Source organism: Artibeus jamaicensis, unplaced genomic scaffold, assembly GCF_021234435.1.
Source record: "Artibeus jamaicensis isolate MK-2021 breed Jamaican fruit bat unplaced genomic scaffold, CSHL_Jam_final contig_233, whole genome shotgun sequence".
In the NCBI taxonomy this organism is placed as follows: Eukaryota; Metazoa; Chordata; class Mammalia; order Chiroptera; family Phyllostomidae; genus Artibeus; species Artibeus jamaicensis.
In genome coordinates, this window is record NW_026521486.1 from 60,065,603 (window position 1) to 60,092,951 (window position 27,349).

Below are 27,349 nucleotides of genomic sequence, written 5' to 3' on the forward strand. Positions count from 1 at the left end.
ATCAGGATGCTCAGAGAATTCACTGAGTACAGCAACAAGATAAAGGAAGAAATGAAGGTTACACTAAAAGAAATAAAGAAAAATCTATAGGGAACCATCAGTGAAGGGAAGGCAACAAGGGTTCAAATCAATAATTTGGAAAATAAGGAAGAAATAAACATTCAACCAGAACAGAAAGAAGAAATAAGAATTAAAACAAAAACAAAAACAAAAAAATGAAGATAGTATAAGAAGACCCTGGGACATCTCCAAACATGTCAACATCCAAATCTTAGGGATGCCAGAAGGAGAAGAGGAAGAGCAAGAAATTAAAACCTTATTTTAAAAAATAGTGAAAGAAAACGTCCTTAATTTGGTGAAGGAAAGAGACATACAAGTCCAGGAAGCACAGAGAGTACCAAATAAGTTGGATCCAAAGAGGACCGCACCAAGACACAACATAATTAAAATGCCAAAGGTTAAAGATAAAGAGAGAATCTTAAAAGCAGCAAGAGAAAAGTGGAGATTTGCCTTCAAAGGAGTTCCCACAAGAAATCAGCTGATTTCTCAAAAGGAATTTTTCAGGTAAGAAGGGACGGGCAAGACACATTCAAAATAATAAAAAGTAAGTACAGAAGACTTCCGCCAAGATGGAGGCATAGGTGGAGATGCCGTGCTTTCTCACACAACCAAGTTTAGAGACAATAAAATATTAGCAACAGAAAACACAGCCAGAACACAGAAAACAGAACTTTTCGGAAGTCTGATAACAAATTCTTCAGCCTCACCGGTAAGAGGGGCGAAACCAGCAGCCGGTGGTGCGGGGCTGCACAGGAAAACTCGATCAGACGAACTCAGGCACGCGGATCCCAGGCGTGGGGTTGCAACGCAGGGGGACCCAGTGAGCGACCTGGTGAGCGTGACCCAGTGAGTAACCTGCGGATCCGGGAAGGGTGAAGGGCAGCGGGTTGACTGTGCTGGCGCATTCCTGCACAGATAGACCAGCAAGGGAGTGGGAAGCAAGACGAGACTGAGCGGGTCCCAGCGACCGGAGGCAGCAGAGACGGCCGCCATTTCCCGGCTCTGACCCCGCCCCCACATACAGCATCACAACCCAGCGACCTGAGCAACCCTGCCCTGGTGAACATATAAGGCTTCGCGCCTCACTCAGGGGCAGGAAGCAGGAGAGGGGGGCGCCATTTCCCCACTCTGACCCCGCCACCATATACAGCGTCACAACCCAGCGACTCCACCCTGGAAGCCCCGCCCCGCCCCTAAGTTTCCACTCCTCATACTTAATGGGCGCGAACAGACCAAAAATGGCTCAAGAAGATCTCAAAGCCCCAGAGCCCATAAATCTAAGTGACAAAGAAATAGCAAAACTTTCAGATGCACAATTCAAAACAATGGTGATCAGGATACTCACAGAACTGGTTGATTTTAGTCACAAATTAGAGGCTAAACTAATTTGTGACTAAAATTTTAGTCACATATGAAGGCTAAACTAATTGAAATGAATGGCAATGCACAGGAAACCAATAGTAATGGAAAGGAAATTGGGACTCAAATCAAAGGAGTGGACCAGAAGGAGGTCCAACCAGAAAAGAATAAAGAAACAAGAATTCAAAAAAATGAGGAGAGATTTAGGAACCTCCAGGACATCTTTAAACGCTCCAACATCCGAATTACAGGGGTACCAGAAGGGGGAAGGGAACAGCCACCAATGGAAAATTTACTTGAACAAATAATAAAGGAGAATTTCCCCAATCTGGCAAAGGCAATAGACTTCCAGGAAATCCAGGAAGCTCAGAGAGTCCCAAAGAAGTTGGACCCAAGAAGAAACACACCAAGGCACATCATCATTATATTAGCCAAGATTAAAATGAAAGAGAGAATCCTAGAAGCAGCAAGAGCTAAGGGGACAGTCACCTACAAAGGAGTCCCCATCAGATTGTCAGCAGATTTCTGAAAAGAGACCTTACAGGCAAGAAGGGACTGGAAAGAGGTATTCCAAGTCATGAAATCCAAAGACCTACAACCAAGATTGCTCTATCCAGCAAAGTTTTCATTTAGAATGGAAGGGCAGATAAAGTGCTTCTCAGATAAGATCAAATTCAAGGAGTTCATCATCACCAAGCCCTTATTATATCAAATGTTAAAGGGACTTACCTAAGAAAAAGAAGATAAAAAAGACGAACAGTGAAAGGACAGCAAACGCACAGTTATTAACAACCACATCTAAAACAAAAGCAAGCTAAAAGGACAGCTAGATCAGGAGCAGAACCATAGAAATGAAGAGCATGTGGAGGGTTAGCAAAAGGGGAGTGAGAGAAGGAGAAGTAGGGAGAAGGTACAGAAAATAAGTGACATAGACGGTAGGTAGAAAATAGATAGGGGGAGGGCAAGAATAGTATGGGAAATATAGAATCTAAAGAACTTGAGACACATGGTCACAAACTAAAGGGGGGGAATGGTGGGGGAGGGGTGTGCAGGGCGGAGGGGAATGAAGGGGGGAATAGAACAACTGTAATGGCATGATCAATAAAATAAAAATTTTTTTAAAAGTAAGGACATAAAACCTAGATTATGCTACCTAGAAAAGCTATTATTTAGAATGGAAAGGCAGATAAAGTGCTTTCCAGACAAGGTAAAGTTAAAGGAGTTCATCATCACCAAGACATTATTACATGAAGTGTTAAAGGGGCTTATTTAAGCAAAAGAAGATCAAAACTATTAAAATTAAAAAGGCAACATATTCATAACTATCAAAAACTGAATCTACAACAAACAAATGAATAAACAAACTGAGCTAACAACCAGAACAGAAATAGAAATAGGTATGGAGATCATTTGGAGGGTTATCAGTGGGGAAGAGGAATGTGGAGAATGGGAGAAAAGGTGCAGGTATTAAAAATCATAATTGGTGGGTACAAGATAGATAGAAGGGTGTTAAAACTAGTATAGGACACGGAGAAGCCAAAGAACTTATATATCTAACCCATGGACATGAACTAAGGGAGAAGATTGCTGGAGGGGAACGGGGGTACCAGCAGAGGGGAGCAAAGGAGGAAAAATTGGTACAACTTAATAACATAATAAAATGTCCTTTAAAATATTTTTATTATGGTAAGGTGTATATATCACAAAGTTTACCATTCTAATTATTTCCGAGAGACATTAATCACTTTCACAATATTTGCCTCAATGACCACATAATTTTTTTAATGGATGTTTATATTCATTCATCTGTCAGCACTGCGAGCCCTATCCTGAACCCTGGGGATTATATGTTAAACAAAAATTGACACGATCTGTGCCTTCAATTGGGCAGTCTTCCAAAGCCCAAATCTGGAACCAACGACTAGCCGGGTGTCAGTGCCCGCCTGGGGAAGAGCTATAGGAGGGGCTTGGGAGACGCTGGGGGCGGGGATGTGGGCGGGGCCTGAGCCGGGCACTGACCTGGGAGGGAGGAACATGCAGCGGGCGAGGCCTGGGCGGGGCGTAAAAGGCGGGCCAATTCTGATGATTCCCTCCGCTAGCGCCGGGGCCTGTCCCGGATGCCCCTGGGGCCGGGGCGCTGAGTCGGAGCATTTTCTCCGGCCCCGCTCCAGGGCGTCGGTGGCCTGACGGGAAGCCTGAGTGGGATGCGGCTGACGCGGAAACGGCTGTGCTCGTTTCTCATCGCCTTATACTGCCTCTTCTCTCTCTACGCCGCGTACCACGTCTTTTTCGGGCGCCGCCGCCGGGCACCGGCCGCGTCTTTGCGGAGCCCTAGGAAGGGGGCGGCCCCGGCGCGGGAGGGGCGCGGCCGAGGTAGGACACAGAGCAGTGGCCTGGGTACGCGCTGGAGCGCGAGCGGTGCGGGTTGGTGGGGGCCGGGCGGAGCCAAGCCGCGGGGCCGGGGATCCGCTCTCGGGGCCGGGGCTGCGCTGGGGCCCGGCGGTTCGCTTTTCCTGCTCCAGCTCTGCGTAACCTGCCCTGGGCGCGGGACTGGGGGGTGTATGAGTACCTCGGTGCTGCCCGAGTGCCACACGCTGTCCCTACTTAGTACCCTCAAAGCGAACAGACCCGCACACCTTTGAAACTTGTCTTAAACATACCAGACGTTGGCAGAAAATGCCAGAGATTCGCGGGAAAGCTGCTGAGTGTGAGACACCTTTTTCCATATTGAAACAAAGAGCCTCCTGTAATCACGCAGCGATGTCGGAAGGCCAGGACGCTTTACCTCCAAGTACTGATCCCCTGGCCTGTATTTTGACCTACGTCAGGATGGGGCAGACTTTCAGAATTTTGCACAATAGTATGTAAAACCGTTGGACATATTATTCTTAAATCCAATTTTTGTGTATAGGTTACATATATACATCCTATAATGAAGTGCAAAAGTTAAACTTGTAACTTGATATATATTATCCAGTTATTTTAGAAGGCTTTTGTTTGGGAGAGATAATTTTATCTCTTCAGATCTTTCAGAGTAAAGGGTTAATAAAAATTAGAATCTGATTTCCTTTTTTAAAAAAAAAAATGTTTAACCAATCCAAATTCTGTTGCATTGCCTCTTTGAAAAATTAAAGTTAGGGCGAAATTAGAACGCTCTAATATCTAATTTAAATGGCTTGAATTTATAACTCCAGCTCTACCTTACTAACAAACACTGTTAACTCTTTTTAAAACACAGAACCATCTACTTTGGGAAGTGAAGAATGGAATCCTTGGGAAGAAGATGAAAAACAGGAGCAACAACACAGATTTAAAACTAGCCTTCAAATATTAAATAAATCCACAAAAGGGAAAACAGACTTTCGAGTGCAAATCTGGGGCAAAGCTGCCATTGGTGAGTTAATGTGTATAGCTAACACATGTGAAAAGCATCACAAAATGTACTTTATTAATAGTAGATTCAATTCCTTTTAATACAGTTATAGCCCTGGCTGGTGTAGCTCAGTGTATTGAGCGCAGGCCTGCGAACCAGGCAATCGCGGTTCGATTCCCAGTCAGGGCACATACCCGGGTTGCAGGCCGGTTCCCTGCAGGCCAGTTCCCAGCAGGGGATGCATGAAAGGCAACCATACATTGATGTTTCTCTCCCTCTCTCCTTCCCTTCCCCTCTAAAGATAAATAAAAATAAAATCTTTAAAAAAATAAAAATAAAAATTCATTTATAGCTTATTTTATCACTTATTAAAATAATGCATTTTCAGTATTTCATTTCTCCTTTTCGTTAGGCAATATCTGTGTAAAAACCGGCACATACATTCTATTGTGGGTCTTTAGCCAAGCACAAGTTAATTTGTCGATACAAAGAATGGGTTGTGTAAGCATTATTAGAGTTAAATGCATATGTCAACTAAATTGTCATGAGTCTGTGTTTATTCATACTTCATACACAGGTATAAGTTGTGGCCACTGCCTTTGACGGCCAAACAAGTTTGGGAAACATTGAACTACGCAAAGTTAAACCAGGTTCTTTATTGATTTCTCAGAGCCTTTTGTAGGCCAATATTTGTTGTCAGTATCCAAGAAGGGCATATAGTATGTAGCTGATTAAACTTAATTGCCCACAAAAGCATTTTCCTCTGAGCAGCCTAGCATTCCAAGTTTATATATTGTGCTCAGAGAATGGAGCCCTCAATTCTTAGAAGAGTCAGAAAGAATTGAATTAGAAGGGGCTTTATTTGGCCTTTAAATATGAGTTCAGTTTCTCTGGGCAGTAAGGGCTATGGATAGAAAATACCAGAGGAAAGGAAAGGAAACAGAAGGCAAAGCTGGCCCATGGAGTTTCATAAATTCATTCACACTTGCATGCAAATATACGTCCTTGAAGATTACCACTAAGTTCTAAGTTTCAGGTACCCGGAATCAGGCCTCCCATCATCAATTGCTAACAACTTTTTCTTTATAAAATCTCTAATATTAATTTTTGCTTTTAAATGATCATTTCCTCATTCTGGTTGTTAATTAAATCTGCATCTTAACAAGTTGTAATATTTCTAGACTTTCCTCTTTTCAATCAGTAAGCACAAAGTGACCGTATGCATTTAGTCAAACTCTACTTTCATCAACCTATTCCTCAGGCACAGTAATAGGCGCACCTATTATAGACATTCTGTAGACAGTTATAGACATTCCCGTTAAAAGGGAGGAAATGGAAGTAAAATTGAGTCACTGGTCCAAGCGATTTTGAAATCCAACCAGACAAACTCCATTAGGTTTCAAGGCCTGGGAATAATCCGTGGCCCAAAGCTTTGCTTCTGGCCTTTCAGCTCTGCCTTCAAAGTCATCCTTCCTTTTTTATGAAGGGTAGAATGTGTTTTCAGATCAGTAGTTTTACAGTCTGTTTCCTGAAGATAGCCTTCTTCACTTCAACCTCTCTCAGTCCCTGGTAGTCCAAGCTGCCAGGGTTTCTGCTGAGACAATATTCTCAAGAACCTTGTGGGTCTCCTGTGTGTGTCAGGGGGTTAGAAAAGAGCTCCTCCACAGGTCTTCCTGGACAACCCCTTCTCTACGTCAGGCTTCTGCTAACATTACTGAACAAGATCCATGAATTATACATCTAATATCTTCCAAGAGCCCTCTATATGACCTTTTTAGTCTTCTGGGGCACTGGCCAAAAGGATATCAAGTCACATCCTTGGCCTTCTTCAAGAACATGCTTTCCTGACAGTGAATCTCCCAAATTCTCACATCTTTTGCAATTTGGATAGGCTGAGAATTTCCCAAATCATCAAATACTGTTTCCTTTTTTACATAAGAGTTCTTCCCTCAATCTCACTTTCCTTTTATGTTTTACTGTAATCAGCAAGAAGAAACTAGGCCACAGCTTTCATACTTTTCTTAGAAATCTCTTCAGCTAAATATCCAAGTATATTGTTTACAAATCCATCTTTCCATATAACTTCAGGACACAATTCAGCTAAGCTTTCTGCTGTTATATAGGAATGTGCCACTGAACAAAGGGACATATTCTGAGAAATGTGTCATTAAGCAATTTTGTCCTTGTGCAAATATTACAAACCTAAATGGTATATCCTACTACTGTAAAGTATGTACTGTACTTTTCTGTGACTCATAGCACAGAAGCTTTGTTTACATCAGCATCACTACAAATACACGAGTAATGTGTTGTACTATGAATTTACAAAATCACTAGGCATAGGAATTTTTCAGCCCCACTGTAATCTTATCACATACTGCAGTCCCTCATTGGCTGAAATACCATCATGTGGTACATGACCATATAACCAGGATCCCCTTTTCTCCCTTTTTTAATATCATGGTTCTCATTTCCTGAACCCACACCAGCAATGCTTTTTACATACGTATTTCTACCAGCTTATGATTTAGGTATTCCTTAGGATGATACAGGTTTTTCCTACTGTGCTCTGAACTTTCTTCTGGGTTCTTACTGGCCGAGTCATTAATATCCATATCTCTACCTATAATTTGTTCAAGGCTATCTAATCTAGGCTTTTTTCCCCTCATAATCCTTAAAATTTTTTCAGCCTCTTTCCATACCTAATTCTAAAGCTACTTCTGAATTTTAAATATTTATTACATTGGTACCCCATTTCCAGGTACCCATAATCTATAACTACGTAATCTGTAATTTCCTGTAGCAGCTATACCCTATTACCAAAAATGTAATGGCTTAACACAGTACAAATTTATTATCTTATGTTTCTGAAGGCAGAAGACTAAAATGTGTCCACAAGGCTGTATTGCTTTTGGAGGCTCTAGAGGAGAATCAGAATCTCTTACCGCTTCTGCAGGCTACCTGCATTCCTTGACTCACTGCCCTGTATCACTCTGACCTCTACTCCCATCCTCACATCTCCTTCCCTCACTCTGACCCTTCCTCCCTCTTGTGAGGACCCTTGTGATTACAAAGAGCCTCAGATGATCCAGGATAATCACCCCACCCGAGCATCCTTAACTTAAGCACATTGAGAAAGTCTCTTTTGCCATGTAACGTAACTCACAGGTTCTTGATACTACATCCTTGGACCTTTCAGAGTCGGGAGCCACCATTCAGCCTACTGTAATTAGAAAGCTTTACCTCATCGGGCAAGTCTTTAAACATGTTTTTGAGAATGAAACAAAACTCATCTTTCAGTGTAACTAAAATAGGGTTCCCAGATTTCTTCATTGTGTGACACTGCTTTCCTCTACTCTCAGAGCTTCCATGCAAATGAAATCATGTAAAACAGCAAAGGCTGCCCTAAGGGGAAAAGGTACAATGGCACTTGTCTGCAGAGGGCTTCAAGCAGTGAGAGATGTGTGTTCAAGTGAGAAGGAGGTGATAGCTCCATGACATTGAAGGGATATGTACATACTGGGCTTCTCTGATTATGTTTGACACAAAATAGTGAATCCTCCCAGTTTGATACAAAATAGAAATAGTTCTAATCACATGCAGCAGGTCCTCACATCCTTTAACTCAAGTCGTTTTAGTGTAATGTTGATGAGCTTCCTTAGGAACTTAAGTCCTGTTTATATCTATTAGCCTATAGTAGAATTGGTTTTGTTTTAAGCCCATCCACTTAAAGCCACAGAACGTATCAAGGACATTAAGTGAGGACTTACTGTAGTAATTTACAAAGTACTACAGCACATTTAGGATAAAATAGATAGTAAAGGTCCAATGATAAATAGGCATTTCTCATATTTAGAGTAAGATAGGTTATTGTCTGTCACCCACATTTTGCCACACTTCACACTGACAGCCTCTTGAGTTCTGTCTGTCCTGCTGTAGCTGCCATGATTTTGAGCTATTGCTTGGTAGCACTGCCTGCCAAGGGACCAAGACGAAAAAGTTTGGTTTCCTAATCACATGATATAAAAGAGCAGAACATAAGCTCATCCCGTACACCAGAGTAGACCAAACAGTAAATGTTTTGTTTTGTTTTTAATTACCAGGTTTGTATCTCTGGGAGCATATTTTCGAAGGCTTACTCGATCCCACTGATGTGACGGCTCAGTGGAGAGAAGGAAATGTAGTTGTAGGAAGAACACACTACAGGTATTGTTGTACAACCTTGACCTTTGCTGTGTTGCCATAGTGTTTTGTGCCAGTACTAGAAGAAAATAAGAAGAATCTATATTTGTAGAAAATATTTCCACTTCAACTTGTAAAGAATAGAGAAATAAATCTTAACTATGAATACATACTCATAGTTAAACCTTATCTTGAACATTTTCTTAAGTAATTAAGTACAAATACTCCTCTTTTTTTAGTTTTGTCTGTTTCGTTTTTATATAAACATTTCTGATTACATGAAAAAATTCATGTTCCAAATTTTATAACATTTATTTGTTGATAAAGCATTTAACATTTTATATCTTAGAGGAATAATATATAAACTTCAATTTTTTTTCAGTTTTTCTCTTTCATATAATAGTTTTGTTCACATATTTTTATAGTAATAGGTTGTATAAAAGCTCTTGCGGTGAGTTTTAAAGTTTTTATTTATTAAAACATTTCATGTATGAGTTCTATAGTGATTTAATAGTGTAAGTTACCATTTTACTGCAATACTAGAAATCTGTTTTTTACACTCAATAAAACCAAAGCACTGTTAAGACTTTTTGAGCATTTATTTTAATAAAACTTTAATTATGATGGCATATTTTCTAAAGATTTTTAATAGGTAGAATTAAGATTTTATTTAGAAAAATTATAATTTTATTATGAAAGAATGTTTCTATTAGACTTTGCTTTTTATTGAAATAAAAAATAAAAATAATTATTTTAAATTGTTTATTTTATGTAAAAATTATATTATTAGGGAAAAAAATGTGAACCAAAGGCTCTGTATTGTATTAGGATTCCATTAATTAGAGAAATCAAGAGGAAAAGTTATGTTGTAGTTAATCTCAATTTTATTTGAATTTTTGCTGCATCTTTAATTTTTTATTTACTTTATATACACTTAGAAAGCAATTTTATTGCATAAATATTTTCAAAGTAATCATTCTTGAAAACTAGATAGGTTTTTCATATCATCATTGGTAATGATTATTTTCCCTTTCATCTCCAGGCTTGTAGTGATAATTCCATTCAAGAGTTTATACATAGTCCTTAACTGACAATAGTCGGATTTGTGTATTTGAAAGTAAATGTGTATTATGCATGTATATCTAATATTTTGATATTTTAAGTCAATGTGTTATGAATAGTAGTCTAATAGTTCTACCCACAGTATATAGAATTTTCAGAAAAATTCTTAGAAATGTGTAGAAAAGTTAGTATATACTATTATTATAATGTTACTAAAGGATTTGAGCAAACAGCATTAATTCCCAAAGGACAGTCTTTCCTTCTGAAATTTTTACCTGAGATTTTATGTCAATGATCAAATAGGAATGCTATATTCTCTTAGGATTTAAGAGAACTGTGTATTCAAAGAAGTTAACTATTGTAGCAGATTTTCTTAAACAATTTACTAAAATTTTAGGCTCATGAAAAATACTGTTCCTAATTATCCAAAGTTAATAAAGTTTTTTCTTTTTGAATTAAATTTATTGGGGTGACATTGGGTAACAAGATTATAAAGGCTATGATACATGATCTGTATACTGCATTGTGCGTCCACCACCAAAGTCAAATCATTTTCCATCGCTGTGTATTTGGCCCCCTTTACCTTTCCCATACCCCTTCCCTCTGGTAACCACCGTACGTTGCCTGTGTCTATGAGTTTTTGTTTGTTTTTCTTGTTCGTTCATTTGTTTTCCATGTTGCGTCTTACATGTGAGTGAAATCATATGGATAAGTTTTTCTATTTTCACTAAATTAATATGAAATTGCAAGTTTTGAGTTGACTTGAACTACATGAGAACAAACTTAAATGTTTCAACACATTGATCATTATTTGACGAAAAGTGAATCAGAAGTAATGGGTCATCTTGAACAAATAAATGGGAAAAATTTCTAAGTCCTATCGGGGTACTTGTAAATTGGTGTAATATATTTTGTTTAAATACATGTTTAAGTTTACAAGGAGCTTATCTCATCTACTTTTAGCCTCACAACAATTCTGAGGCAGAAATAAAAATGACATCATTAGTGTTCCAGGCTTGACAGGCTTATGAATGCTGATTCTTATCAACTTGTAGGCCCAAAGAATGTAATCCGGAATACCAAGTAAATAACTAGGATGGAATAGAACTATCAGTCCACACGCTTATATTGACTTGACCAGCACATTCTTTTCTTATAGGCAGGCTGCAATTGATGCCCAGTCATTTGAGGCTTGTTTGATTAAATATGGAGTCAAAATATGGAATATAACAACATAAAGCACTTCCAAACTATGTGTTTCAGAAGGGACTAAATGACTCATTGTTCACCAGTGGATCAGTAATATACAGTCTGCCCTCAGCATGTGACTACATGTACACGTGGGGCACCATGAACAGAGCTTCACGGAGTCCTGTCACCTCTGAGCAGTGTCGCAGTGTGATTGAGCTGTAAGGGCACAGCCTTTACAGCCAAATATCTCAGTTCACATTCTAGCTCTACCTCTTACCAGCTGTCTGACCCTGGGCAAGTTTCTTACCCTCTCTGTGCTTGAATTTCCTTAAGTTTAAAATGAGGCAAATAGTAGATTCTACAGCACAGGGTTGTTTTGAAGATTAAATGAATTAAAAGTTGTATATTGCTTAGAACAGTCTCTGGCACATAGTAATCACCCCTGAAGTCTTGTTTTTATTAGTTTTATTGTTTTTACTGTTATTAAATTGGTACTGCAACATTTCCCTCCCTTTTAGTTCTCCTTTTTCTGTGTTTCCATTATTGTCTACTATCTCTCCATCACGTACCTCCTCACCAGTGCCTCCTGATATATTCTTTTTTAAAAAATTTGAGTGAACAATTTTTATTGAAACCCTTAAAGAGGACTGACTAAATGGTGACTTTGGGTGCCATGACAGAAAGTCTCACATAACTCGTGCCATCATTTACAGGAATGAACAAACCCAAATGCAACAAAATTCAAATTCTTGTGTAATTGCTGCAAGTGAATGTAAATAAACTAATCATTCACTCACAACTTTTCAGTAACCATTCAAAACAGAAGGGAATCCATGTGGCATAACAAAAGGTGCAAAGCTTAATGAAATAAGTTTCTCAAACTTATTTTTATAGGATGCAGCATGCACTTGAAATGATTAAATGACTTAAGCTGATTTGTTTATTGCAAACTCTTAACATCAGGTTAACTTCAATGCATGGTATTCAAAAAGAAAAAGCTTCTGAATTAGATCACTTAAGTTAAAGTGAGGAATTAAGTATTGTAATTAGGAAAAAGCTGGGGGGCAGTTGAAAGTATTCTTCAAGTACCAGTAAATATAGACAAGCAATACTAATTTTGGATACATTTTCCCCCTTACTATACAAACTGTTATACCTTTCAAAATAAAATACCCGCATAGGATAACTTTAATAAGAAACATTCAAACCAGGTCTTGAAAAAACACTAACCAAAAAATTTACTGGGCCAATCATGTCTTAATTTGTGATTATTCAAACATTTTATTAAATGTTTTATGCTGCAGATCTCAGGTTCTCTCCTTTTTGGTCCCTGCAATTTTCAATAGCTGTGCTATTGAAATTGATATATTCTTTATGTTAATATGTTCAGATAGGTTACAAACTACCCTGGGACCCATTCTGTTTCTTAAAGGAACTTTGCCTATCTCTATTTAGATCCATCATATGTTGACCTACAGTTTGATTTTATTAGGCAACTTTATTTTTAACTTCTTAAGAGGAATCTTGTTCTTGCTCACCATGGCCTTTGCTTATCCCTGAAGACTGCCTTCAGAATCCTGTAATTTCCGTATGCAAGCATATTTTCCATGTACGTTGTTATAAACCATATTTTTTGGACTATGAGACACACTCCTCTCCCACCCCCCAATTTGGGAGGAATAATGGTTGTTAATGCTGCTCTTGAGTTCTGTTTACATTTACATTGGTGAAATATTATGTTATTTATGTTATTAAATATTTTACCACATTTTTTGCTTCCAAAATTTTTCCCCTATTTTCCTCCTCTAAAACTTAGGTGTGTCTTATGGTCCGAAAAATAAGGTGATTAAGATAATAGTGCAGATATGATACTGTTTCCTGCTTTTTCACAGAGTAGTAACTAATATTTATTGAGCAGAAGCTCTGTGACCAGTATTGTGTTCAGTGCTCTACAACCATTACCTCCTTTTATCCTTAGAACCCATTGCCAATCTCCATCTAAATTAGTTCTGCTGCCCATATGTAATCTCATTCTCCATATACACCCTTGGATCACCAGCTTATCTGCTTCTCTGCCTTTGTTCAAATTATATTTCCTGGAATACATTTCAACCTTTACCTTGCTCCCCTGATTCCCCTTTCATTTGAACTACCTTAGCAATTTTATTCTGTATCACTTAATATAGCATTTAACATGTACTCTTATGCTAGTGTTTATTGAACTGTAAAACACTGAACAGGTGTTTATAATCTATTACATGCTTATATAAAACAATAGATATGTATTATTTGAAAAATGGCTTATACCTCAAAGTCATACCCTATAAATAATATGTTAGAACAATTATATCAGCCCTGGCTGTTGTGGCTCAGTGGATTGAGTGTCCGCCTGCAAACTGCAATGTCGCAGATTCCATTCCTGGTCAGGACACATGCGTGTGTTGTAGTCCAGCTCCCCAATTGGGGGTGTGCAAGAGGCAACCAATTGATGTTGCTCTTCCTGTCTTACTCGCACCCTTCCCCTCTCTCTAAAAATAAAAAAATAAAAACTTTTTAAAACATAAATAAAACAATTATATCAAAGATAAGCAATAACATAAAGATATATCTTTTAGGGCATAGTTAAAGACTCATGGTATTATTAGATGCTCATATAAACTATTCTGATGAAGATATTTTTAGGTACATTCATGTCATACGTAGTTAGAAATCAAAATGAAATATTACTAGATAATTGTCAGTGTTATCCATAGTAAAATGTTTCATGTCTTTTAAAAAATAACAAGTATATATATGGTACTCTTTAAAATAGTTTGGGCATATGGTATGTATGGGCTTACTGTCAAATAACCAAGTTCATGTCCCATCTCTACCATTGCCTGTTTGGTGACTGCTACCTTTATGCAAATCACGCAACCTCTCTTGATGTTACGTTTTTCCTTCATAAAATTGCTCTTGGGTTGGGGAAGGAGGGCTGGAAGAATTCTCACTCTGTAGAGATTATACTCGCCTATAATTCTAAATAAGAGTATTTATATACTACCATAATAAATATTTTAAATCTGTCATAATTATCATCATCATCATTTCTAAAGCATTTTCTAGCTCCTTTGATTCTGCAGATTCTCTTAAATTACAAAATGATCACTGAATCATTAGTCATCTGCAATTCTAGGTTCTCTCCAAGGCAAACTCAATGCATACTTTTGATTCCTGTAGTTCATTATCATTGTAGAATATTGTCATAGAATTTATATAGTATATTTACACACAAGCAAAATAGATATTTAGGTTTTGTGTTTAAACTAATATCTACTAACAGTATTTAAATACTATTAAAGTAATAGTATTTGTTAAGCCTAATGTTGGGGGAGCAACTTAAGCTCTGAAGTTAGACTGATTTTAATTCAAAACTCAGTGTTAATAGAGCACTCAGAAATAAATCCACACCTTTATGGTCATGGATTTGACAAAGAAGACAAGACTATACAATGGGATATGGTCTCTTTAATAAATGGTATTGGGAAAATGGGAGATATACATGCAAAAGGATGAAACTAGATCACTTTCTTACATCATAGGTGAGAATAAACTCAAAAAAGACTTAAATATAAGACTCCAAACCATAAAACCCCTAGGCAGTAAACTCTTTGATATCACTGTTATTAATATTGTTTTGGATATGTCTCCTCAGACGAGGGAAACAAAAAATAAACAAATGGCACTACATCAAGCTAAAAGGGTTTTGCACAGCGAAGGAAACCATCAGCAAAACAAAAAGGCAACCTAGCAAGGGAAAAGATATTTGCCAATGATATATCTGGTAAGGGTTTGACATCCAAAATTTATAAAGAACTCATTCAACTTAATACCAGAAAAAAAACCCAAAAACCCCACTTTGATTAAGTATGGGCAGAGGACCTTAATAGACATTTCTCCCAAGAGGACATACAGAAGGTCCATAGACATATGAAAACATGCTCAATGTCAGTAATCATCAGAGGAATGCAAATTAAAACCACAGTGAGATATGACCTCACACCTGTCATAATGGCTATATCAATAAATTAACAAACAACAGGTGTAGGTCTAGATGTGGAGAAAAGGGAACCATCATGCACTGTAGGATTGCAGATTGGTTTAGCCATTATGAAAATAGTGTGCTTCTGGGTATTTATCCAAAGAAATCTGAAACACTAATCCAAACGATATATGCATCCCTACGTTCATTGCAGCATTATTTACAATAGCTAAGAATATGGAAGCAACCTAAATGTCCGTCAGCAGACAACTGGATAAACAAGTAGTACACATATAAAATGCAATATTACTCAGCCATAAAAAGTGAAATTGTGGCATTTGCAACAACATGGATGGACCTAGAGGGCATTATGCTAAGTGAAATAAGTCAGACAGAAAAAGACAAATACCATATAATTTCCCTTATATGTGGAATCTAAAAAAACAAATCAGAAACTTATAAGGAGAAAAATTGGTGGTAGCCAGATGGGAGGGAGGTTAGGGGAAAGTTTGAAAAGGGAGAAGGGATTAAGATGCACAAATCGTCAGTTATGAAAACAGTCACAGGGATGTAAAGTACAGCATAAGGAATAGAGTCAATAACATTGTAATAACTACGTATGGTTTCAGGTGGGTACTAGACTTTAAGAGTGAACACTTCATTAGTTATATAAATGTACGATCACTATATTGTACCCCTGAAACTAATATTATAATAGATGGTGTCTGTCCAGAAAGTATCCAGCCATGTAATATGAAAAACAGACATTTATCGAAGAAGATAAAAGAAACATTGTACATAGGACAATGATGCCTCAGTCCCCTTCAGATTGGGCGCCTTGCAACATCACATAGTTCTCCCAGTTACCGTCAGCTGCCCCATCGTATTTTCTGGAATCTCATCAATGGTCTGAAATGTCATTTCTTTCAAAGGTGATTTTAGTTTTGGGAAAAGCCAAAAGTCGCAGGGCACCAAGTCTGGGCTGTAGTGGAGCGGAGTCTCTTAGGTGATTTGAAGTTTCACTAAGAAACTGCACAAGATGTGATACATGAGCTGGCACATTGTTGTGATGAAGCTGCCAGTCACCAGTTGCCCAAAGCTGAGGACTTCTGAATCATCCGAATAGTTTCTGCAAAGGAATGTTAAGCTTAACACAAAATTTGATGCAGATTTGTCGCTCTACTCACTCAGTCATTTTGAATGCAACAGCCACACAGTACACATGTTCACTCAACCTCATGTACCACCTCCACTGACTAGTACAGCAAAGTCATCATTGTTCATGCATGCATATTCCAGTCCACTCTCTCTGGCTGCTGGGTTACAGTGATGTTGTGCACACCATTCTTTTTATATTAACAGTGGTTGGATTTTTTCCAGACAGACATCAGATGTCAATGTTAATTGAAAAAAATTTTTTTTAATTTAGCTCTGGCTGGTGTAGCTCAGTGGATTGAGCATGGGCCTGCAAACCAAAGGTTTCCCAGTCAGAGCATGTGGCTGGGTTGCAAGCCAGGTCCCCAGTGGGGGGTATTCAAGAGGTGACCACACATTGATGTTTCTCTCCCTCTCTTTCTCCTTCCCTTCCCCTCTGTCTAAAAATAAATGAAATCTTTAAAAATTTTTTTTTAAAACTTAGCATTGCCATCATGGGTTTAGCAACTTCAGCCTGATTTCCCAAATGCCAAACAAGGAACTAATATAGTCTGGAGCTGTCATGGATGTTAAATGATAACCTGTGCAAAGTGCCTGTGTATCATGTATATAAAAGGCATTTAATAAATGTTAGTCCTTATTTCCTTAAGTTACAAGCAATAAAAACAGGATTTCAGGATATTTATACTAAAGATTAAAAAATCTAGCAGATTATAAAGAAATGTTTCAGCAGATTGTAGAGAATCTAGGACCATTGTGGCTAATTTTAAGATAGATTAAGTGGCATTTTTTATATTCAATACAGATCAGTTAAAAATATTTCAATGGTATTGGTTGTTCTGAGTAACACATAAGATGAAAGAAAATATTAGTTATGAAACATGTCTATTTCTTGACAGCTTTTTAATACTTTAAAGAACAGAGTGTCATATAGCAGATTCTCATTTACCAACCACACAGAATAACACATTCCAGCTGTGTCATATTTGCTTCAGATATTTAACTTTTCTCTTAAAAAAATTAAATACTTTCAATAAAAGTGAAGCTCTTTTTGTACTGTTTCCCCAGGCCCTTTTCTCTTCCTCCTTGGAGGCAACCACTGTCATGAATTTGGTGTGTATCTTCCCACTCAAGTGTTTATATTTATACCTATATTAGAATATAAGCATAATTTTTTTGAATTTACTTTAAAATTTACATAATTATATCTTACGAGTGTTCTGCTACTTGCTTTTTTTAATACTATATTTTTGAGAGTTAACCTTCATGGAGTGTTTATAATGCCATCTTCCATTTCTTAATTTATCAACACTCTCCCATCCATTGATTCAGACATTTCATTCAAATGGACAGTATAACAGCAGCTCACACCATAAAGGGGGTGGGAGCTTCTGGTTTAAACACCTTTTCAGTATATACTACAGAGGATTAAACAATGTTCAACTGTCTTTCTTTGCTTAAAGCTCAAATTCCAGCTAGCACTTATTTTGAATGTGGTTTAAAAAAGGGGGGGGTACCACATTTCTGAGTATCATCTGCAAGCTGATCTCTCTACAGCCAAAGCTGATTAATCTACAGCAAAGCCCCATCATCCAAATTTGTTCAAAAGAATTTATATTATAGGAATTATGATTCTAGAAAGAATATGGATGAAATCTCCCTGCAGATTTTATATAAAATGATTAGAAACTCATGGTGCCAAATATCTTTATTCACTTTTTTGTTTGTCTCCTGTTTTGTTTTGTTTTTGACAGCTTCATCACTGGCCCCTCTGTAGTCCCAGGGTACTTCTCCGTTGATGTGAATAATGTGGTACTCATTTTAAATGGAAGAGAAAAAGCGAAGGTCTTTTATGCCACCCAGTGGTTACTTTATGTACAAAATTTAGTACAAACTCAAAAAATCCAGCATGTTGCTGTTGTTTTGCTTGGAAATGAACATTGTAACAATGAATGGATCAAGCAATTCCTCAAAAGAAATGGAGGCTTTGTGGAGCTGCTTTTCATAATATATGACAGCCCCTGGATTAATGACATGGATGTTTTTCAATGGCCTTTAGGAGTAGCAACGTAAGTACAAAAATATTAGACATGACTCTAGACTTTCAGACCTGAATTTCAAGAACAGGAAGATTGTGTTTTAAATTTGCAATGAATGTGGTTCTTTTGAGATCACTGAAGCCAGGTACGGTGTTTTCCATGGACAAAAATATGGTTTGGTCTCATGCTTCAGTAATAATAATGATGTTTTTACAGTATTTTATTTAGCCTTTTACGAAGAAGGCAGATGCATTACCGTTTGGTGTTTTAAAACTGCAAGGCATAGGATGAATTTTTATGTTTATTAGCAGTTCCGTAAAGAGATGGCTAGCAGAGGATGGCAGACAAACAGGACTTCTTAAAACCGTTTTTATAAAATCTCTATAACTAATAGTATATAAAAAAAAAACCCTTCCTTCCTTAAAGGCAGTGTTAAGTCAGAAGCACACTGTACACTGGGCTTGGAAGCAAATAATATGATCAGATCTGCCACCAAGACTAGGTGAATTTGCCCAAATTTCTATTTTAAAAAGGAATTAATTCATAACTAAGATTTCTCAATATGTCATATATAAGGTCTTTAAAATGAAAAACTGATTAATCTTTCTGTTAATGGAGAGGTTTTTTATTATTAAGAGTAAGTTGGCTTTAAAAAGGGTTGCCACTGTACGTTAACTTCCTGATGGCAGGGATTTTTGTCTCTTTTCATTCACCACTTTACCCTCAGAGCCTAAGTTTTGTGTGAATGTAGCAGGTTATCTATACATTTAAGGTCTTCAATTCAACCTGCCTTACAACTACAGGTGTATAATAGAAGTTGAGGAATATAAAAAACAAGGCACTTTGGCACACAATCTCTATAGCAATTTTGTAAAACATGTCATTGTGAGATCTTTTTTTTTAAATCAGTAATTCTAGGACTTTTCCAAAGTAAGCATGGAAAATTACAGTTTGGGATTTAGAAAGTCATAATTTAGATCTCTTCTTTCTACATCATCATGCTAAGATGTCAGGTTATGGGAATTTTGCCAATTCTCTTGTCACGTATTACTAACTCATATGTGCTTGTTTTTTATAGATACAGGAATTTTCCTGTGGTGGAGGCAAGTTGGTCAATGCTGCATAACGAAAGACCCTACTTATGTAATTTCTTAGGAACTATTTATGAGAATTCATCCAGACAAGCACTAATGAACATTTTGAAACAACATGAAATTGATAAGCTTTGTTGGGTTTCAGTAAGAGAACAGTAAGTCACTTGATTCATTCACTTTGTTCTCTAGGCTGAGAGGTGTTTTATGTGGCAGCACAGGCTTCCAAAGAAACATTGTTAACTCCACTTTCGAGTGTATCAGTCCTTCCCCAGGAGATGGATTGGAAATTAAAGCTATGAAGAACTGGGGTTGTATATGTTTAAAACAGGGAGAGTCTGCTATAGCTATAGTACATCTTGAAGAAGAACACTAGTGACTGCAAACACCAGTCTGGGGCTTGCTCAATATTTGCTAGTCAGACTTGACACACAGGAAACTGTGAATATGCCAGTAAGGTCTTATTTTCATCCTGAGATGTTCTGCAGACCAGGTCAGTGTTCCAATAATGGCATGGAGTACTCCTCACAGCTCCAGGAGCCTGGCATCACCCTGGGGACAGGGGCCACTTACTGTTCTTCAGACCCCCGGGTCACTATAAGACCTTGCATAAAGGAGGCCAGGCTAAGTGGGGCAGTGGATGGATACGTGCGTGCATTAATTTGATAGGACTGACTTTCTTTCATTTCTTTTTACATGGTCATCATGAAACAGGTCTTCATGAAGTGAAAGAAGAAATTTTGGAATTATTTTGTCTTTAAAAAGTCAAATGCAGTTTGTGTGTATGAAGCAGAGCCATCAGAGAACTAATGGCTAAAAGGTGTCCTTCTACATCTAGAAATGTATTCATTGTAGCAGATACTCTCTTCTAGAAAACATAACTCCCAGCTCTGCCATTTGTGTAACCATATTTTTTCCATTCAGTCAACAAATATTTATCAAGCAACTGTCTGTGCCCCAAACTGTTTTAGCTCTGAGGGATAGCAGTGAACAAAACGATCATAGTGCATACCCTCTTAGAATTTAGACGCTTGTGGGAGGGAACAAACCAATAAAATGTATTGTGTGTCAGAAGGTGATAAATGCCACGTAAAAAAAAATGAGCAGAAGAGTGAAGTAGAGAGGACCAGGGATCATGGGTAGAACCTTTGCTGTTTGAGAATGGCCAGGACAAGTGCTGGTAAGAGGTTACATTTAAGCACAGGCTTGAAGAAGGTGCAGGGGTGAGCCTCGTGTGTGTCTGGGAGAAGAGTAGTCCAGGCCGAGGGAAGGGCAAAGGGAAAGAGCCTAAGGCAGAAGCACGCTTATGGTTGAGGAGCAACAAGGGACAGTGTGCCTGGCATGGAACGAGTGAGGATAGTCTAAAATGACAATGTTTTTTGTGGCAATAGCATCATTCCCGCAGTTCTTCTCATAGCAGTAGGCCAGGAGATCGTCAAGTAAGTGTCCTCCTTGCTTCTCGTTGCTGCTCCCAGACCATCTCCCTTTTCCCTCCCTGAAGCCTCCAGTCTTGAATCTTATGCTAGACAAAACCATCCATTCCTCTTCCTCTCTGAAGTCGTACTCTGACCCTCCAGGGTTTTATCTCCTTAATTCTTTGAAGAATTTCGTTCCTGGCACTCTCCCTCTCTGACATTACTCCGGTCTCACTGTGGTGATCCAGATCTGCACGGATGGTCCTTCCATCACCTTGGCCTTGCAGTTCCTTTACCTCCTCTCCTCTGTGATCCGGTCTCCACTTGACCTCAGCTATTTACGGTCATGCTTTTTATTTCTAGACTTTATTCATACACGTACTGCTTCTCCTCCACAACCTCAAGTTCCAGCATCTCTCTCTATAACCACCATTTCCTGTAATTTCCCATAACCATTGTTCCCTATAATAATCTCCTGAAATGTAGCTGGGACTTAGAGCCTATTGTGCCTGCTCCCTTTTCATTGTCATTTTGCTCACCTCATTATTCTCTTCTTTACCCCATGACACGTCGTAGTCAGTCGTGACTGGATATACATTCCCCTTCCCAGTTCCCTGATCTAGCAAACCCTAACTCTGCTTAAATCCAGCTCTCACCTGCCCCATACCTGTACCCATGCAACCAAACACACATGGACAAAGCTGCCAGTCGATTTCACTTTTAATGCATGACCTTGGCCCTCAGGTGCCCACCAGTCATCCATTTCCCTTCTCTGTATTCTTCCGCTCTTCTAGAAGACTGTTTTATACCTTGTTCTCTCTTCCAAACCACTCTTACCTCATGACCCTACTGGTCATTTCACTGAGAACACAGGAGCAGTCAGGAGAGAACATCTAGCTTTCTGACGGGTGTCTCAGCCTCTGCCCTTGCCCCCTTAGTCTGTTGTTAACACAACAGCCAGAATGACTTTGATAAACATACATGAGGTCAGTCACCCTGTGATCCAAACCCTGCATGACAGGATCCTCTGACCTCACCCGGAGCCACTCCCCTCAGCCACACTGGTTTCCCTGCTGTCCACGGAGCGTGCAGGACATGCCGTCTCGTGGCCTTTGTGCTTTCTCTATACTCTGTTCACCCTCCACCCCACCCCAGATATTTGCATGTTTTACTCCCTCACCTCCAGCTCGGTGCTCAGATGCCCCTGTAATAAAATATTCCCCGATCACCTATTTTCAAATCGCAACCCTATTTCCTCAGAAACTCCCTCCTCACTCTGCTTCGTTTTTCCTGACAGCGCTTAACACCTTCTAAAAATAATTTACTGACTTGACTTGGTTGCTACCTGTCTTTACCCACTAGATCTGGACTGTAAGCTCTGAGGGGGGCAGGAGTTTTGGAGGGTGAGGGAGAGAGAGAAGATCTGGACTCAGAAAATATCGGCTGAATTAACATTCATTCAGGAGTTTTATGGTGACCACTGGATTTTAAAATGTGTAGCTGTAAACTTTTCAAAATCTGAAATATTCTCAAGAAATCTATTTGGGCAAGATTTCATTTATCTTATCTGCCTGTTGTCTCTATGATGGGTTTATCATTGCCTGATATTAAAAGATAAAATCTTTTCTTTCACAAAAGGTATGCTTAGTAAGGTGAAAACTACAGTCATTTTTCTGATTTTCTAGGTGGCAGCCCCAAGAAACAAATGAAAGCCTTAAGAATTATCAAGAAGCTTTGCTGCAGAGTGACCTCACACTGTGCCCAGCAGGAGTAAACACGGAGTGTTACAGGATATATGAGGCCTGCTCCTACGGCTCCGTCCCCGTGGTGGAGGACGTAATGACAGCGGGCGGCTGCGGAAATACCTCTGTTTCCCACAGTGCTCCTCTGCGGTTACTCAAGTCCATGGGCGCCCCCTTTATCTTTATTAAGAACTGGAAGGAACTTCCCATTGTTCTAGAAAAAGAGAAAACTATAATTTTACAGGAAAAAATTCAAAGAAGAAAAATGTTACTTCACTGGTATCAGCACTTCAAAACAGAGCTAAAAATGAGATTTACTAATATTTTAGAAAGTTCATTTTTAATGAACAATAAAGTTTAACTATTAATTTTTTTGAGCTACGATCTGATTTTTAAGTCATTTCTAACATTGGGTGTGTGTGGGGGGGTTGATAGTTGTTTACAGTATTCTTCACAGTGCCCTGGTAGGCCCTACATGTGTCTGTCACAGTTGACCAAGTGCCTCCTTGCTCAGCCACTCCTGAAAATGAGGCTAAAACGTTACTCAACTCACTTTTACAAAGCTGATTGATTCCGTATTTATGGGCTCCTTTCACCGATTAAACCCACTCGAAGGGAGCAGCATTGTGTAAGTGGAAAGATGGGGCTTTGGAGGCAGACAAAACCCGAGTTAAAACCTTGCCTCTGCACCTACTACCTGGGGACCTTGAGGAAGCCACCTAATTGCTCAGTCTCAGTTCCTTTCTGTGTAAAATGGAGAGAATGGTACCTCATAGGGTAAGTTGTAAATATGAAACAAATAATGGATAAAGTACCCAATATGTGTAGTAAACTTTAAATAAACAATAACTTCTATTTCATTTTTCATCCCTTACTAAGGGTTAAGTTTAAATATTTTATCACATCCTAGTCTACATAATTTGGGAGTAATCATGCCATATTGGAAATGTATATGGACAAATCATGTGAAGCTAGACTTTTAGGTGATTCGGGCTTTGTTAGGTTATGTTGAGGTGGGTGTCTGGATGCAGAAATTGGCCATAACTCATACAAGCCATGGCCCAGGGCAGTAAGAACTAGAAAATTAGTGCCTAAACTCCATAGAAGTTGTCACTGAAGGACAGAAAGACTAGCCAGCTCAGAAGCGGACTTCCTGCAAAGGCTGCCCAGTGCCCTTGGAGAGCAGCAGCTTAGGTTAAGGCCAAAGAGTGGTCTGTATGTTCAGGTCCCTGGGTTCCAGGGGCAGATGGGCTCCATTTGTTGCTTTGCCTGGCTTATTATTTCCTCAGGAATCCCGTGGTTTAATTTCTGTGAAACTGGAAGATTAACATCATTGTTAATGATGGGATTTTTTTTTCTCTCATTGTTTGAATGGCCATAGGTATTCAGTAGGTATAAATTCTCCCACAAGTTCATGGACCTGGAGCTTACACAGGGGTCTCCACATCATCAGAAGGTCTGGCAGCCTGGAGATGAAGGACCTTGCCTTAACATCGTAGTGAAGACTCATGCCCACCCAGCCCTACTCAGCTCTGGGGAAACTGGTCCTGCTAATACGCCACATGTACAGAGCCATTTTATACTATGTTTCTCTCCTCTGTTGTGACACACTTCAAGTGACAACTATGGACACTTTATTCAAGGGTACCCTATCAATAAGCTCCCTGATGACCCTGAACATTAGTACTGGAAAATAATAACTGAGGCAGACAGCTAGTTCAGAGCCTTGGTGAACTAGGATATACTGAGAACCTCGGAGTCAACTGCAGGAGCAGAAACAGAAAGGATGCAGTGGAGTAGGAGCTATGAGATAGATCGGGGCTGTGAGAGAGGCAACGATGCCAGGAATAAGCTCAACGAGAGAAATCTGCCCGAGAGCTGCTGTGACGGTGCCTTGTGGGTTTCCAGCTCCAGTACAGGTGAATTGTGAGATTGCTTTTTTATTTCCCCATTGTGTATCTTCAGAATTATCTCCTTTCTTGAACCTTCATCCCTCTTCACTCCTGGTTACTTGAGCTGACTTCTAAACCCAAAGAGCCTACCCAAAACTATGACCTTGCACTTCATCTCTGAGTCCCCGTTTTGTCTTTTCCTGAAACAGGAGTGCTTCCAGGTCCAAGGTTTTAACACACTTCTTCTGTGACTAGGTTAAAGAAGTCTCTACTGCATTTCACCAACAAGACTGGGTCATCTTTCTCTTTATGTCTTACTTGCTGTTGCCCATAATCCTTTCAAAGGATGCTCTCTGAATTGATGTATTTGTTGCCAGCAAAGCCTTTGAAATGTCAAGACCATGGGCAAGGTAAGTGAATCACATGGAAGGAAATTTTCTCGTGTCCTCCCACATTCTTTCTTACCATAGGGAGTTTGTGAATAACTTAGTAAGAGGCCAACTCTGAGCCATCAGTTGCCTCTAGAACTAGTGGGAAATCTACCTAAATATTTCTGGTTTCTGTTACAAAGTTGCAGTCCATGAAGTTTGAAGCTCCAGAAAAAATGTCCAGGTCTGAATTCAAACTTCATTAAATCAGAAATTCAGTTTGAGACCAATGCTGGAGCGGGACCCCACTATTACAGGCTGCTTTTCTATCAACACCAGATAATTTTCCAGCTCAGGAAGTAACCAGGCAGCAGAGTTGCATTTATACATTAAATACCGATATTTTGTAACATACACTATGTACCAGGAACTTGCCTAAATGTTAAAAATAAAAATTGAAATGTAAATTAAAAAAAAAAAGTTCTGTCCTGGTAGCAGAGAGAACTATATAAATAATTAGAATATTTGTGCTAAGAATTCCAATAAATGTGTTTACAAAGGTCTATGGGAATTCATAGAAAAATCTGTTTGTCCCAGAGTAAAGCTTCCAGACTTGTCTTGAGTTGAATTTAAAGGATATATAGATTTAGTGGCATCTTTCAGTAGCAGCAAAGGGACACAGGGGCAGCATTTTTCCCCCTCTAAAATCGGCTGAGCCTGAGACCCTCCAGGCACACCAGTTCAGGAGACTGAGGCTCCTGGGGTGCTAGGCTGGCAAGTTCACTGCCTCTAGAGCTACAGAACCACTGACTGCAGGCAAAGGGTGTCAGTCCTCTCCTTCCATCGGAGTGAATTCATCACAGGAAGGATCCCTGAAAATCAGTTCACTGGGGTGGTAGCTCCTCAGTACCCTCAGAGGGAATTAGAGTCCCGCTCTGCTTCGAGTCGTTTGGCATCTGACTATGGGTCACTGGTCCTAAAATGACTCTTCAAGCTCTACTTGGATATCTGTCATGCATGTTAAGCTATATAACTAGACCTGTGTTTGTTATCTTTCTCTTCCAAAACACACACGTAAAAACCTATTTGCTCTCAGTCCTTAATCTCAGTAAATGTGAAATGGTCATTCTAGGAAGCCTTCTCCTCAGTTTGTTGAGATCTTGCTTCCAGGTGCACCCTCTGCCTCGAGTAAATTCTTACAAAAATTCTGTGCAGGTTTGGATGTTTCTTACATTGACAGCATTAAAACAGAGAATACTCGGTATATAAGGAAAAGACATCATCAAGAATAAATTACCAGTTGATAACGTTTTAAAATGCTTTGTTGTCACACAGACTTAGGAGAAAAGAGAGAAAGAAAACAACCCAAATTCTCTATCAAGTGCTTACCTATATAGTTCTGTCTGTAACAGATGGATGGGAGACAGTAGGTAGATACACAAAATGCAGGGTGGGGCAAAAGTACATCCACAATTGCTTGTACTTGTATCATTATTTATTAATTGTATTTTCCACACAAACTGTAAGCCTGCTTTTGCCCACCCTTTATATCACTTTGAAATTTTTACATATATATTTTTATAGATTTGGGTTATAAAGTAGAAATACAAAAACAAAATTTTCATTATAATAAGCTGTGGAAGATGGATGGCATTCATGGTGCGATTTCCGCTTTGTCCAGAAGAGGGAGCTGTGAAACCCATGGTTTCCTGAGTTTGCTTCTGGTACTTCTCAACCGAGGACAGGAGGATTGTATGGAACCAGGAAAAACAATGCTATTGAATTTTGGATGGAGAGACTTTCTGAGTGAGCGTTTGTCTCCCATACTGCATTTTAGAACCATTGAACAGAGCACCCAGCTACCACCGCCCAGGCATGATTTTTTTGTTAAGTCTCTCCTTGACAAAATGTAAGAATCAAGTCAACATCCATTGTTAGGAGCTTTTCATTCTTTTTAAATGAACTGATTAGAATCCAGAATGTGTTCATTATTTAATGAAAGATGGGTCTGCGTTATTCAAGTTTGATTGCACGATCAGAAGCCCCCAAAGTAGGACATTTTTGTCAAAAGAGCAGTATTCAAGTTTCTCAGAACTCGAATAGTTCTTAAATTATTCTTAATGTGAAAAGATAAATGTGATTACTTAATTTTTATCAAATGTAATGCATGCATTAGTTCCTTGTGTACTTTAACGTTATGGAAGTCGAATATGTCCTGCTTAAACAACCATCAAAGCCCATGGGGATCCAGTTACACGCTCATGGGCACACATCCTGTACAAGCGAGTGTGTCTCCTGCATTGTTTCACTACTCAGACAATTCAAGGAAGGGGAAGGACCAACAGCCGATAAACACATGTAAACATGTTCATCCTTGCTAGTAATCAGGGAAATGCAAA

At 38.9% G+C, this 27,349-nt stretch overlaps 1 protein-coding gene across 2 annotated transcripts; it reads left to right on the top strand.

The window, feature by feature from the left end:
• Nucleotides 1-3,483: 3,483 nt before the first annotated feature.
• Nucleotides 3,484-23,066, top strand: RXYLT1 (ribitol xylosyltransferase 1). 2 transcript variants are annotated; one of them, XM_037140303.2, is made up of 6 exons: nt 3,484-3,816; nt 4,658-4,813; nt 8,896-8,998; nt 18,158-18,472; nt 19,521-19,691; nt 22,634-23,066. In XM_037140303.2, exons 1-6 carry the CDS (start codon nt 3,624-3,626, stop codon nt 23,049-23,051), a joined length of 1,356 nt encoding a protein of 451 aa, XP_036996198.2. In that variant the 5' UTR covers nt 3,484-3,623; the 3' UTR covers nt 23,052-23,066. The 2 variants fall into 2 exon arrangements, with proteins under 2 accessions (XP_036996198.2, XP_036996199.2); XM_037140304.2 differs by having other exon boundaries at nt 3,484-3,792.
• The last annotated feature ends 4,283 nt before the right edge of the window (nt 23,067-27,349 follow it).

Excerpts from the sequence above, each read along its gene's own strand:
- RXYLT1 (XM_037140303.2), top strand. The coding sequence starts at position 3,624 with ATGCGGCTGACGCGGAAACGGCTGTGCTCGTTTCTCATCGCCTTATAC. Across the intron at positions 3,817-4,657 it reads GACACAGAGCAGTGGCCTGG|AACCATCTACTTTGGGAAGT; the intron begins GTACGCGCTGGA and ends TTTAAAACACAG. Across the intron at positions 19,692-22,633 it reads TGGGTTTCAGTAAGAGAACA|GTGGCAGCCCCAAGAAACAA; the intron begins GTAAGTCACTTG and ends CTGATTTTCTAG.